Here is a 13,898-nt window from a genome sequence, read left to right as displayed (position 1 = left end):
TTTTTCCCACGTAGAGTTCCTTTGCTTCTGTGCCTCTGCCTGAAAGACCCTTCCCTCCTTAAGTCTACCTGGTGGATATTCATCATTCAAGTCACATCTTAGGTGTTTCTATCAAGAACAGACTGCCGTCTCCACACCAAAGCCTGGTGTATAGTTCTATCATAGGAGTTATAGCAAATATACAACTTATTGTTACAGGTCTCTCTTTCTCTACTAGACTGTGGATCCTTGGGGCAGGAATCATTTCCGAATTATTGGCACAGCTATAGCACAAAAACATCAGTTAGGTAGAGGCCTGTCCCCCTCCTTCCCCACAGAGTTCCTACTGAGTCCTAAAGTCATGTGTCTCCGTCACAAAAGACACAAGTGACTAAACAAAATTATGGTCTTTGCACCAAAGGATGGTGGATACAAAGAAAACAAGCAGTCACAGTGAAGAGTAAAAGAGTGATGTGGAACACTACAGCAAAGGCCCGAGAGCTCCCGCTACTGAGGTCCCAAGAGCTCCTGGATCCTGCCCTGCTTCTTCCAAGACCTGGTTATCAGCTCTTCTTGGTTTTACTTATTCATTACATAATACTAACATTTTCTAGATAAAGAAGTTCTTAACACTCAACTATTTTCCTTGCATTGATTCATGAATGTAAGATTGTAAACACGTGGTATGCTCCAACAAGATAAGCTCACATCTTAAATTTCAAGGTGAAAGAGCATTGTTTTTCTGTATGTTCATTAGGTACTTAATTTTTTTCATTATAAGGAAAAAATCGAAGACCCTAGCTCCAACAAACAAGCAAATAAACTGTTCTAAATAACTTTTAGTAATTTCCCCTGGATAGATGAGCATATATCTCATTATTAGCAATTATATCACTCTTACAGAAACATAAACTACTGTCCTTTTAAAAGCTCTGATTTTTTTTTTAAACTATTGGATCTCAAACCAAAGTTGCTTTGGGGATAGGACTACTCTGCCAGGCTTCGGAAATAAGGCTCAAATGTTATGGGATCCCAAAGTCAATACATTAGAGTCAAGAACTTGAAGGGAGAAAATGGGTGGTACTTAAATCTTTTACTTACTTTGTGCGTGTAAACTTCTCAAATATTTCCTATATATAAATGCTGATAAAGACATAAAATTTTACATAAATAGTATAATATACATATTTTGCAGCTTTTACAAAATTAATTAGTAGGAGTTCTTCGCAAATTTGGAGTATAAGCCATTTGTCCGAATGTGTTAATGATGTCTTTTGATGAGCAATTTTAGATTTTGATAAAGCGCATTAATCATTTTCTTTCACGGTTATTATTGTGTTATAAAAAAACACTGCCTAAGCCCTGGCTGGCATAGCTCAGTGGATTGAGCTCGGGCTGCGAAAAAGTGTCGCAGGTTTGATTCCCAGCCAGGGCACATGCCTGGGTTGCAGGCCACGGCCCCCAGCAACCGCACATTGATATTTCTCTCTCTTTCTCCCTCCCTTCCCTCTCTAAAACTTAATAAATAAAATTAAAAAAAAAACCATTGCCTACTCCAAAGTAATGAAAAAATTCCCCCTTATTCTCTTCTAAATGCTTTGTAGTTTTAGTTTTCACATTTAGGCCCAGAATCCAACTGGAATTATTATTTGTGTATGGTGTGAAGTCAGGATCATATTTTTCCACATGAATAGCCATTAAAATTATTATTTTCAAATGAGTAGTTTTCTAATTCTTTTACATATTTTTGTTTCTGAGAACACTTTAAAACATACCTTTAGATCTTAATCTGACACTCAGTTGATATATTTCTCAATATAAAAGAATTTTACTTAAGACTAATATTTTTTAAAGTATTACCAAGGGTAAAATAATCAAGTAGTAAAAATAATCCTCTGGACAAAAGACTTTTATTTCAATCTTTATCAAAATGCAGTTCATTTATAAATTCAACTCCCTTTATAAAGGCATGGTCATTTAATAAAAATTATAAATTAAATATATTTACTGTCATTTTAAGAGCAATCCTCTCTTGCAGTTGTTAAATTTTATAATTATGAAATTGTGCCCTTTGCTTTTGGCAAAAAATGATAGAAAGTGAAGTTTTAGGTGTCATTTTACAAATAGTGCTAAATGTGGGAGCTAAAATTTAAAGTGGAAATATGACTTTTAAGTGTTTATATATCTACAGTGTTTCGTACTATATCTCTTACTGCTGCTGCCACCTGCAATGGATCCGAGCCTTGCTGTGTGGTAAGCACTGATCTAGACGCCTCCATCACACGAGTCTCCCTCGAACTTCACAACAACCTACAAGAGAATTCTCCTTCCCTCTACCCCCATTTCATCAATATGGAAACCAAGACTCAATGAAGTTAAATATTTTCCCAAATCTATGGCTAGTAAGGGATAGAGGGCAGCTATCTGTAAGAGAAGTCTGTCTGAATTCAAAACCCAAGCTCTTTTCTCTAAATAGAACCACTTTATTCTCTGGGAGAAAATGGTTGATAAACAAAAAGTCAAATTCTGTTATTGGTAAACTACTTTTCAGCAAATCAAAGAAGCAAGGTTTCTCCAAATACCTTGCTCAGGCCTATGCCAAGCACTGTGAAGGACAGGTAAGAGTGCTCCCTTACCATGCAGGACTTTATAATCTAATTGAGGAGAGAACTTGTACGACACGATTAGTGAACAATACTAAATAAAGTTAGCTGTTAAAGGAAGATCTAGAGACCAGTGATGTAGGCACTTCTGAAGTGAAGGACTGGGCTGGAGGACACTGTGTGACTCTTACAGTGACAGTACATTAGGGAGGGCCTTGAAAGAATAAAGTCCATACAGTTGAATTTAAGAAGCCTCTGGAGTTTTTTGGTTTGGCATAAACAAAGAGGTGTTTTAAAATTTTTTTTTCAGCAGAAATGTTCAGGGTATCTCTAAGTGTGAAGAATGAGGTCATGAAGAGCCGGTTTTTGAAATTCTAGGAGCAGAACATGGGCCTGAACTGAGGTGGTATTGGTGAGAAACTTGAAAATCCTATGATATATTACCATGGTTAAAATTCAGTGCTCTTCAGTGGTATTTTGATAACTATGCTTCTCACTATCGAGAAAATAAAATGACTGGAACAAAGAAAACAAAGACATACATAGCACTCAGCATGCTCCCAACAATATGGAAATTCTAGATCCATATGATTTAATTTACATTGTTTTCAGTAAGTGGATTTGATTCTGTTATGAAAAAGCTGTTCAACCCTGTGATAGTTAAAAACATTTTTGAAGCCTTCTTGCTCTTTTGTAGTCTTTGAAATGCCGGTTCTCCAGGAAAATGGGAAGAGGGTGCCACAGATTTTTGGAATCTCTGGAATGTAAATGCCCACAAAATGTGACTCATACCTATATTATGGCACATGGATTCTTTCAGTTATCTTCAGTATATTAAAATTATTTTTATAAAGGGTTTTAAAATATCATTTTCCTAAATTACTATTAGACTAGGCCCACTGAAATCTCTTCTTCCCAATCTTTTAGTTAAGTACAGTATTAAAAGGACATGTACCTAAATCATAGTAAGTACTCAATAAGTGTTTCTTGACTGGATGAATTGGAGCATAACTCAATCATCATAATTTATTGGTAATTAATTCAGACCAAAGCAGAGAAGGATTATGAAACCAAACCACGAATAATTTAGAAGAGTCTTCTTCTTAGACATTGATTCCAATGGCTTGTTTAAATTCATTATTTTGTGGTTCCAAGATATCATAGAAAACTCGTTTTTTATCAAAATGGTCTCTTATACAAAGCAAATCTTCAATGGAATAGTTATCATTTTTTCCAGTCCAAATAGTCAGGCTGTACCTGCATTAGAACACACACACACACACCAGAATTATATAGTTAAAAGTAAAAGATAAAAAACAATAATGAGGAATTCCAATAAGTCTAAAAATAGTTACTCTCATCTATCTCTAATCCAAATGCGCACATATAAAAAAATCAGTTAGCAATGGTGGAATTATACTTTCTTTTCATTCCTTCATCAATATTGAAGGAACTAGAGAGAAAAAAAAATCACCTTACTATTGCAAAATTAGCTACCTGCTGTATCTGAATTATAGGAATGTTAAATGGCTTTAGAAACCCAGACTGATAGCACTGAAAATGAGCCACGTTTTGGACAAAAGAACTGAGGAAGCTGTACTGTGCATGAAGGGATCGGTTGTCTCCATAAAAACTATAGCTCTACCCTGGGTTTCTTCAGTAGCCTGACCAGAGTCAAAAGCACCACTGGAAGGGACTGTGAAGAGACCCAAATGTCACTGATGACCCCAACATTCACATTCACTTATAAGTGGCCCCACTGTTCCTTCTGGGGGGTTTTGTATGAGACACAGAATGCCAAGAGATGTCTTTAAGAATACCAAATGGAGTATATTTAGATCCATTTCTGGAATTAAAAAACAATAACTATATATATATATGCATATATATACATATTTATATATCTGCAGATTTATTATGGCTATAAGACTATGCTCAGCATTTTAATGTTATTTAAATTGTAATATTTTCATTTCTTCCAGTGACATTACTATTACATTACCCTTATTGCACCAGAGTCTAGAGAAATGCAAAGCTGTTAAGTAGTTTCATATTTATTTTCCCCATAAACATGTCAGAATCCAGGGGAAATCTCCAAAGCATTTTTTCTGGTAATGATAAAAAATAGTCTAACCAAGGTATACATCCTTGTTATATTGACACATCTCTGTCCTTAATGGTGACAGCACTCTGGAAGTGTAACCGAGGAAAGTACTTTGGATTTTCTTCCACAGCAGTGTTATATGACAAATCAAAAAGAATTTTTAAACCATGGCTGAGAACACAGAAAAGAAAAAATGAGAATTACTCTGAAAACCTGTATTTTTGCTAAAATGACATCTTTACTACTGTTATATGAGCACCATTTGAGCACATGACAAAACTGGTAAGAAGGCACAGATATGAGCTGAGGTTCAATGAAAAGCTTTCCAAGTGATTTCGTGTCTTTTAATCTTCCCTCTGCTGTATTTAAACTGAAAGAGGAAAAATAAAATTGCCAAAGTGTATCTTAAATTGTATTTCTTCAAATTAATTCTCAGGTTTTATTTTTAAAGCCTTTTGCATTATGCACTATAGATATATAGAAAAATGCATAAAACATAAATGCACATTTTAACAATTACAAAATGGACTCCAGTATAACCAAAACAAATCAAGACCCAGAATATCACCCACACCTGGAGGGGCGTCTTTCTGTAGCCGCCCCATCACAAGCTTGCCTCTCCCCTGGGGTCCTCACAGCCATGGCTGTTGTGCAGCCACCTCCTTGCTCTTTTTAATTGACCAGCTATATGTCCATCCCTAAACAATATGTTTAATTTTTGCCTGTTAATGGACTTAATATAAATGGAATCATGTTATATAATATTGTTGGTCTTGCTTCTTTTGTTGAATATTGTTTGTGAAATTTATCCAAGTTGAAACATGTAGCTATAATTTATTCACTTTCTTTGGCAAACAGTTTAGCATTATCTACTAAAGCTGAAAACATCAATACCCTATGACGTAGGAATTCTGTTCCTAGAACTCCCTCCTGTAGGACCTTTCCAAACGCAGGCGCAAGTGTGTGTGTGTGTGTGTGTGTGTGTGAGTGTTCCTAGCAGCACTCTCTGTAACAGTCAAACCATGGGTCATTCAATATTAGAAGAAATAAATAAATTGTTATATACAAATAACAAAATGATAGTTCTTTATAAATGTCGTATTAGAGCCCTTCAGACTTACAGAAATCTTCCTGAATCTGTGCCTAACCTGTTCATGCTCTTCATGGTATCTTTGTTCTGATGCAAAGAATTTCTGAATTGTAATGTATTCAAATTATTCAAGCTACCCTTTATGGCTAGTGATTTTTGTATCTTGTTAAGAATTCTTTCCCATCCCCAATGTTATGAAGATATTCTCTAGTGATATATTCCATGAAAGCTTTGTTGTTTTACTTTTCATATTAAAAAAAATTTTGAAAGAGGTGGAGTTAAGAGAAACCCAAAGTTAAGAATAGAGGAAAACAAATCAACAACAACAACAACAACAAAGAAGAAGAACCAGGGAGAGACTAAAAGAACCCACTTAGTGCAATTCCACAGAGGGAAAAGACAAGGAAGTGTCACATGAAGGGGATGACCGCAGTACTTAAATAAATGTTGCAGAGGTTAAACATTTGGCTTGCACCAAGTGTGATCTTCAAATGAGAAATTTCAGAGAGTGACTGGCTACATAAGAAATGGAAGATAAGAAAACTGAGACAGAATATAGAGAAAGGGGACGGTGGGAACATCCTATTTGAACATGGCAGGCTAACATCAGCGCTGCCTCCTTTGTCTTCTGAGAATCATCCCAAAGCAGCAAAAAGAACAAAAGAATTAAAATAGAAACATGATATTCAATGAAATTAAGAAAGAGTTGAGATTGAAAATCACAAAACAGGTAAAATGTCGCCAGTAGCAATAGACTACGGATGGCCAGGTGGGTATAGAAGGAGGCGGAGTTTGCCCATGTACACAGTTTACAGAGGAAGCCCACAAAAGACACTTACAGATGAGGGGCATATTCCACCTAAATACTCTGCAGGGCTCCAAGTGGGACCTTCCCTGGATTACATTTGGTCCCATGAAGCAGTGGAGATAAGGAAAGAGTTTACACAGGAAGGGAATAAGACTACTCCCTGCAGCAATCCAAAACTTTATATTTAAGAGACAGATGAAAGATTTTATTTAAAGATGTCACAGCTGCCTATCTTCACTGGCTAGAAAGAAGTTAAAGGTTAAACAAACTCACACATAAGACTGTCTGGGTCATAAGAACCACAGTCCTGGTTCCCCTAGAATGTGAACTTCAAATAAGTTGCTGGTCCAGGGAAAAGTCACTTTATTTAAAACAGAGTAATCAAAATAAATTTGGCAGAAATCTAATACAAGAGAATAAAAAAATACAAGAAAAAAATGGCAGATGGAGTAATAGAAACCTCATCTTTAAACAATTACCAAATAGTTGACACAGATATAAAACAAACAAACAAAAAGAATGCCACAAAGCAGATGAAAACCACAACCAAATATTTTTTAAATGGTGCAATTGCCTCTTTGAAGAAAGAACATAAAGTACAGATATGACCACATGGAAGAGGTTTACAAGACAACAGACAAGAGATGGAATATTAATTGGCAGAACTTAGGAAAGAAGTGGAAAATTAATATTACAGAAACAAGGTGAAATCTGAAGGTATACGAGGAGAACAGACATTGTTGAAAATACTGTAAGGAAAAGAGAGACAAATTACAAAAGCAAGTAAAATAAAAATGCAAATAAGTTAAATGAAAAGAGAGACCAAAGAGAAAATGATGACAAAGATAAGCAAAGGAGATCTAAATATTCATAACTAGAGTCCCTAAAAGAGAAATCATAATGTTACAAATGCAATAGAACAAGTATATAAAAATGTAATTCACAGAAATATTACAGAAAAGAACATTTGAATCTACATATTGAAAAGGAAATCATATCCTGAAAAAACTGGTACAGAATGGTCCGTATCAATACACAGTCTAAAGAGCCCTTTCTACGTTCAGCCTCCCATACTTCCCCACCAAATCAAGTCACTTATAAGGGCAAAAAAATAATCAGGCTGGCTTCCACTTTTCCACATCAAGGTGGAAATAGCCTTATTCCCTGCACACTGGAAAGCAAAGGAGCAATCCTTTCAAAGTCCTCAAGGAAAAGCGCTGTGAGCCAAGAATTCTGCAGCCAGACAATCTATCATTAAGTATGAAGTACAAAGGTGGACATTAAGGAAAAGAGTGCAGTCAACTAAAATTAGGCAAGAGGCAGTGAAGAAATACACTAATTTTATTATTGCTCATAGAAATTAACAGGTATCTATAAAGAAGTAGACTAAGCATATTTTGTGAAGTAGCAGTAATACATAACCAATAGAAAAAAACTAACTTCCCAAATTATCAAAATTAAAAACAAAAAAGAAAATAATTATACTGAAAAGTTTTTAAAGCTATACATATAGCAAGTATACTAGTTTTAAAAATAACAGAAGCAAGACCAAACATCTGTATTACAAATAAGTAAGTTAAATTCTTAATTTGAAAGAAGACGACAGTAAGATTGGATGAATGGGAACCAGGTAGCTAAGCATATGATAAGGAATTTAACAACACAGAAAGGGAGGCTAGAAAGAGCCCCGAGGGGCTGGGTTGAAATTGGAATTGTCGGTGTGAACTCATGGGTTGTTCAAAACCATATTCACACACCGATGGGTACAGAAATGGATATATATATATATATATATACACACACACACACACACATATATATATATAGCCATGTGTGTAGGTGTGTGTATGGATGTATGTATGCATACATATATATTTCCCAGCTCTGTCTATTGAGAGGTCCTAGAAGCAATAACACCCTAGTAGCAATGACTATACTGAACTCTCAGATTTTGCTTTCTAAATACCATCTGCCACTATAATCAAGCAGGGATTCTTGAAGAAGTGGATGATTTGAGAATTGGGGCAAGGAAAGTACATGATGACACTACCAAGAATGCAAGAACTGAGATCTATCATGAGGAAATATTAGATTGACCCGAATTGAGAACATCTTTCATAACAAAAAGCCTGTAGTCTTTTAAGACTGTCAAGTATATGAGAGAGGGGAAAGTTGAGGACTATTCCAGATTGAAGATGACTGATGTGACATGACAACAATGTGCAATACATTTCCTTGGAGAGTTTCCTGGACTACAAAGAAGTAAGAAGCTTTGTTGGAGTGGCTGGTTGTAGAATACATAGCAGTGTTGCTTTAACACTGATTTCCTCATGGGGGGGTTCATAATAGTAACATAGAAGAGTGTCCTTGTTTTGGGTGGTACCCACTGGAGTACTAACAGCTAATGGGGATCATGCCAGAAAAAAATATAAAAAGAGAAAGAGGGAGAGGGGAAGGAAATGAAAGAAAGAGAGAATGGGTAAATATACAAAAATGTTAACAATTTTCTGGGGAAAGAAGATGTAGTTTTTTGCAACTTTTCTAAAAGTTTGCAACTTTTAGAAAAATAGTTTTCTAAAACTATTTTTAATGACTAAAACATCCTTTAAAAAGTCAATAAAAATAAAACTATAAATTTATTTTTCAAACAAAGGATAAGGCAAAGTTATTCAAGACGAACAAAAAAAGACTATAAATTTAGATTTTAAAAAATCATTAAGACCAAGAAAGAGACCTTTTAATGATAAAGGCATAATTCTTCATGAAGATAAAACAGGTCAAAGAAATTTCATTGTCTTGGTGCTCAGAAAGCAATGGAAACGTTGGAGTGTGCAAGGGGTGAGGTTTAAAGAGAGACTACCGGTCAAGATGGCAGCACAGGTAATCATAGCTTGCCTCCTATACAACCACATCAAAGTTACACAAAAATATAGAAGACAAATCACTCAGAAATCGATTTGAATGGAGGTCTGACAACCATGGAATTAAAGAAACCATATCCATCCAGGCTGGTAGGAAGGGCAGAGACATGGAATGGGCTGGTCCCACATCTATGTGTGGAGGATAAAAATTCAGGAGGGATAACTTGAGAGTGAGGAGTCCCAGACCCACACCATTCCCTTAGCCTAGGGTTCCAGTGCCAAGAAGATAAGTCACCATAATTTCTGGCTGCAAAATCAAGTGAGGATTGAGTCGGTAAAAAAAACTTCTGGAATCCCAAGCAGTCCCCTTAAAGAACCCACACATGGACTTACTCAGACTGGGGTAGCAGCTTGAAGGGCACCAGTGGCATACATGGAGGGACTGAAGTTTTCCAGCAATAAGATTAGAGCTGAGGGACAGTTTTTTTTCCAGAGATAAAAGTGGACAAAGGCCATTGACCATTTTCTGAGCCCTCCCCACACAGAGCCACAGAACCAGCAGGCAGGTGGTATATCTGAGTCTCTATTAACCTGGATAACACTGTTTGCCCTTCTCTGGAAATCCCTTGAGACTCTGTCCTACCCAGCTTCAGAATACCACCACCCATCTCTGCACAGATGATCCTCCATGGATGGTGGAGATTGGTGGTGAGTAGTCATAGCCAGTCCTTGCAGCTGACTGGCCTGGGTAAATCCCTCCCATTGATCTGCCAACAGCAATCAAGTTTCAACTACAAGAAGAGGGTGTACTCAGCTCACACGGAGGGCACACATCGAGAATTCAGCTTGGGGGTTAGGGAAGGCTATGCCACTGGACCCTACAGGACACGTACTACATTAGGCCAAGCTACCAAAAAAGGGAGTCATAGCAGCTCTACCTAATGCATGGAAAGAAAGACAGGGAGGCTGTCAAAATGAGGAGACAAGGAACCATATCCCAACTGAAAGAACTCCAGAAAAATGAAAGGTCAAAACTCCAGAAAAAGAGCTAAACAAAATGGACAGAAGCAATCTATTTGATGCAGAGTTCAAAACATTGGTTACAAGGATGCTCAAGGAACTTAGTGAGAACCTCAACAGCATAATAAAGATGCAGTCAGAAATGAAGGATACACTAATTGAAATAAAGAACAATTTATAGGGGAACAACAGTAGAGTAGATGAAGCAGAGCATGAAATCAATGATTTGGAACATAAAGAAGCAAAAAACAACCACTCAGAACAACAACAAGAAAAAAGAATCCAAAAAAACAAAAATAGTGTAAGCAGCCTCTGGGACAACTTCGAGAGGTCCAACATTCCCATCACAGGGGTGCCAGAGAAGAGACAAAGAGCAAGAAATTGGAAATCAATTTGAAAAAATAATGAAAGAAAGGTTTCCTAATTTGATGAAGAAAATAGACATGAAAGTCCAGGAAGCACAGAGAGTCCAAACAAGATGGATGCAAAGATGCCCACCCCAAGACACATCATGATCAAAATGCCAAAGGTAAAAGATAAAGGGAGAATCTTAAAAGCAGCAGGAGAAAAGCAGTTAGTTACCTATGAGGGAGTTCTCATAAGACTGTCAGCTGATTTCCCAAAAGAAACTTTGCAGGCTTGAAGGGACTGGCAAGAAATATTCAAAGCCATGAAGAGCAGGGACTTACAGTCAAGATTGCTCTACCCAGGACATACATCATTTAGAATTGAAGGGCAGATAAAGAGCTTCCCAGACAAGAAAAAACTAAAGGAGTTCCATCATCACCAGACCAATTATATGTTATCATATGAAATGTTAAAGGGACTTATTTAAGAAAAAGAAAATGAAAGCCATGACCAATAAAACAGCAAAATATACAAATCTATAAAAAAATTGAATCTAAAAAACAAACTAAGCAAATAAGAACAGAGACAGAATTATGGATATGGAGTACATTTTGATGGTTGCCAGATGGGAGGGGGTTTTGGGGGAATGGGTGAAGAGGTGAGGGGATTAAGAAGTACAAATAGGTAGTTACAGAATAGCCATGGGGATAAAAAGTACAATTTAGGAAATGGAGTAGTCAAAGAACCTACCCGTGATCCATGGACATGAACAATGGTGTGGGGATTGCCTGAGGGAATGGGGGTTGCTGCGTGGAGATGGGCATAGGAGGAAAAATTTGGACAACTGTAATAGCATAATCAATAACATATAATTAAAAGAAAAAAAGTCAATAAGCATGTCCTAGGGTGAGGCTAAACAAATAAATATATCAGGTTGCATTTCCACTTCTAAGCTGAAAACACAGATGAAAAGCTATGTGGAGAAATAAAGTAAAAAAAAAAAAAAAGAATTTTAGACATGGTTCATCTGATTCCAAAACAAAATCCTGTTTGTGTTTTTATTGTGATCTCATCAAATGTTTATCTTAATGATGCAGAGTCTTGCTAACCAAGAACAATCCTTATGTTTCTATTTACTCAAGTCTTTTTTGTATCCTTCTGTAGAGTTTAAATCTTTTCTTCACAGAAAAAGATAAAACTGATATGAATATGCACCAAGTGTTCATAGCATGATCATTTAATAAGAAAAAACTATAAATGTAGAAGAGAGAACAGGAAAAAACATTTTAGTAGTTGGCAACTTTAACTCTCTTAGTTGGTAAGAGAGCAAGTGGCCAAAATATTAAAGATGCCATATATTCGCACACATGCAAAATGACACATTCAAAAAGTCGTGCATTATTGCATTATCTGTAATATCTAAGATTAGAAACATCCTTTTTGCCCATTAGCATGAGGCTGGTTAAATTCTAGTACATAATACATAAACATGATGCACCTAGAAAGGAAAAACAAGGAACATTTAAAGAGATCCAAGACATACTGCTAAGTTAAAAAAAAACAAAACCTGAAGCAAGGTGTGTAATATGCTACCTTTTGTTTTTAAAAGGAAGGGAAAGTAAGACTCCTTCTTTGCATTCACTCATATGCATAAAAAAACTACTAACTGTGGTTGTATAAGAAACTAACAAATGTGGTTAGAGAGGTTGGGCAGAACTGGGTGAATGGGAAGAGGCTTTCCACAGTGTAACTCCATTCTTTGGGTTTTGAGCTTCATGAATGTATTACTTATTCAAAGGCCTAAATTAAAAATATTTTTTAAAGCAAACAAAAAGGTATAAAAGACTTATATAACATAACCAATAGTGTGTGCTAATGTGTCACCAAAGTTGTAGTTTACTCCTTTCTTTCTTACATAACAGTCCCGAGTCCTATCTAGATACAAGACTTGACAGAATAACAGCTACATCTCCCAGCTTCACCTACAGCTAGGTATAGGCACACGACTAAGTTACGGCTAATGAGTGTGTGCAATTTCTAAGTCATGTCCTTAAAGGAGAGTAACATGCCCTGAGCTTCTCTTTCTCCCCTCCTCCGTACCAACTGAACCTCAGATGTGGCAATAATCAATCTGACCAAGTATAAACGAGGTCAATGACCTAAGGATAAGAGGATTCTGGGCCCTATCACTGTAAAACAGACTTATTTAAGTTATTGTTAATTTAGGTTTCTGTTTGTAACAGCCATATAGTATCCTCATAAAATACATTAATTCATACAAATATCCATATATTAAGCCATTAAGAAAACATTAATAAAGTTTACAAAGTAAAAATAATATAGAAATTATCTGATTGCAATAAACCTAAAAAAGTATTAACAAAGCCAAAATAAAAAATAATTCTACAACCTAAATGCCTAAACAAATTTATCTTAAAACAACTTTTGAGTCAAAGGAAATAAGCCACAGCTGCAGAATATTTTTAACAGTGATGACAACCTACACATAAGAAACAATGAAATACAGCTAAAGCAGTGGTCACAGAAAAAAAGTTATTGTCTTAAATGCTTATATTAACATATATACTAATGTATATAAATGGGAAAAAATAATTTCAGTATCCAACTCAAGAAATTATAAAATACTACATAACATTGTTTTAAAAGATAAAAGGCAGAAATTAGTAAGTCATAAACTGGAAAAATAAATAAATCCAAGATCTAGCTCTTAAAAAAAAAGAGAGAAATCATTATCTAGTTCAATCAAGAAGCAAGAAGAAAAGCTCAAAAAACAACATAGAAAATTATTTTAAAGACACAGAAGAAACCAAAAGAATAAGAAACCATTTTAAGTATCTATGTATAAATAAATTTTAAAACCTGGATGAGATGAACAATTTTCTAGGAAAATACAATAAATATATCAAAACTCACTCCCAAAGAAACAGAAAATCCAAGTAGACCATTTACCATATAAAAAATAGGAAAGATTTTTATGACTTAAGCTTTCCCCAAAGCATAAGGTTTGGGGAACGGAAACCTTGGCTTCACAGTTGGGTTTACCAAGGTAAGTACAGGCCATTTC

The 13,898-nt window shown here is 35.7% G+C and overlaps 1 protein-coding gene across 4 annotated transcripts in view; it reads right to left on the bottom strand.

The window, feature by feature from the left end:
- Nucleotides 1-13,898, bottom strand: part of FAM151B (family with sequence similarity 151 member B) — a 45,594-nt gene that overhangs the window by 5,085 nt on the left and 26,611 nt on the right. Inside the window, exon 6 of one of the 4 annotated variants that reach the window (XM_036020473.1) lies at nucleotides 1,534-2,956. The exons of 1 other annotated variant lie outside the window; for it this stretch is intronic. In XM_036020473.1, coding sequence (XP_035876366.1) covers nucleotides 2,932-2,956 — 25 coding nt within the window. In that variant the 3' untranslated portion in view covers nucleotides 1,534-2,931. Of the gene's footprint in view, nucleotides 1-1,533; nucleotides 2,957-3,582; nucleotides 3,840-5,456; nucleotides 7,833-13,898 lie in introns of those variants that run through there. 2 more of the 4 variants (XM_028517715.2, XM_036020471.1) reach the window with 2 other exon arrangements.

Source organism: Phyllostomus discolor, chromosome 3 (assembly GCF_004126475.2).
Source record: "Phyllostomus discolor isolate MPI-MPIP mPhyDis1 chromosome 3, mPhyDis1.pri.v3, whole genome shotgun sequence".
Taxonomy (NCBI): domain Eukaryota; kingdom Metazoa; phylum Chordata; class Mammalia; order Chiroptera; family Phyllostomidae; genus Phyllostomus; species Phyllostomus discolor.
The sequence above is the reverse complement of the archived record's forward strand: the minus strand, read 5'-3'. Positions and strand labels throughout refer to the sequence as shown.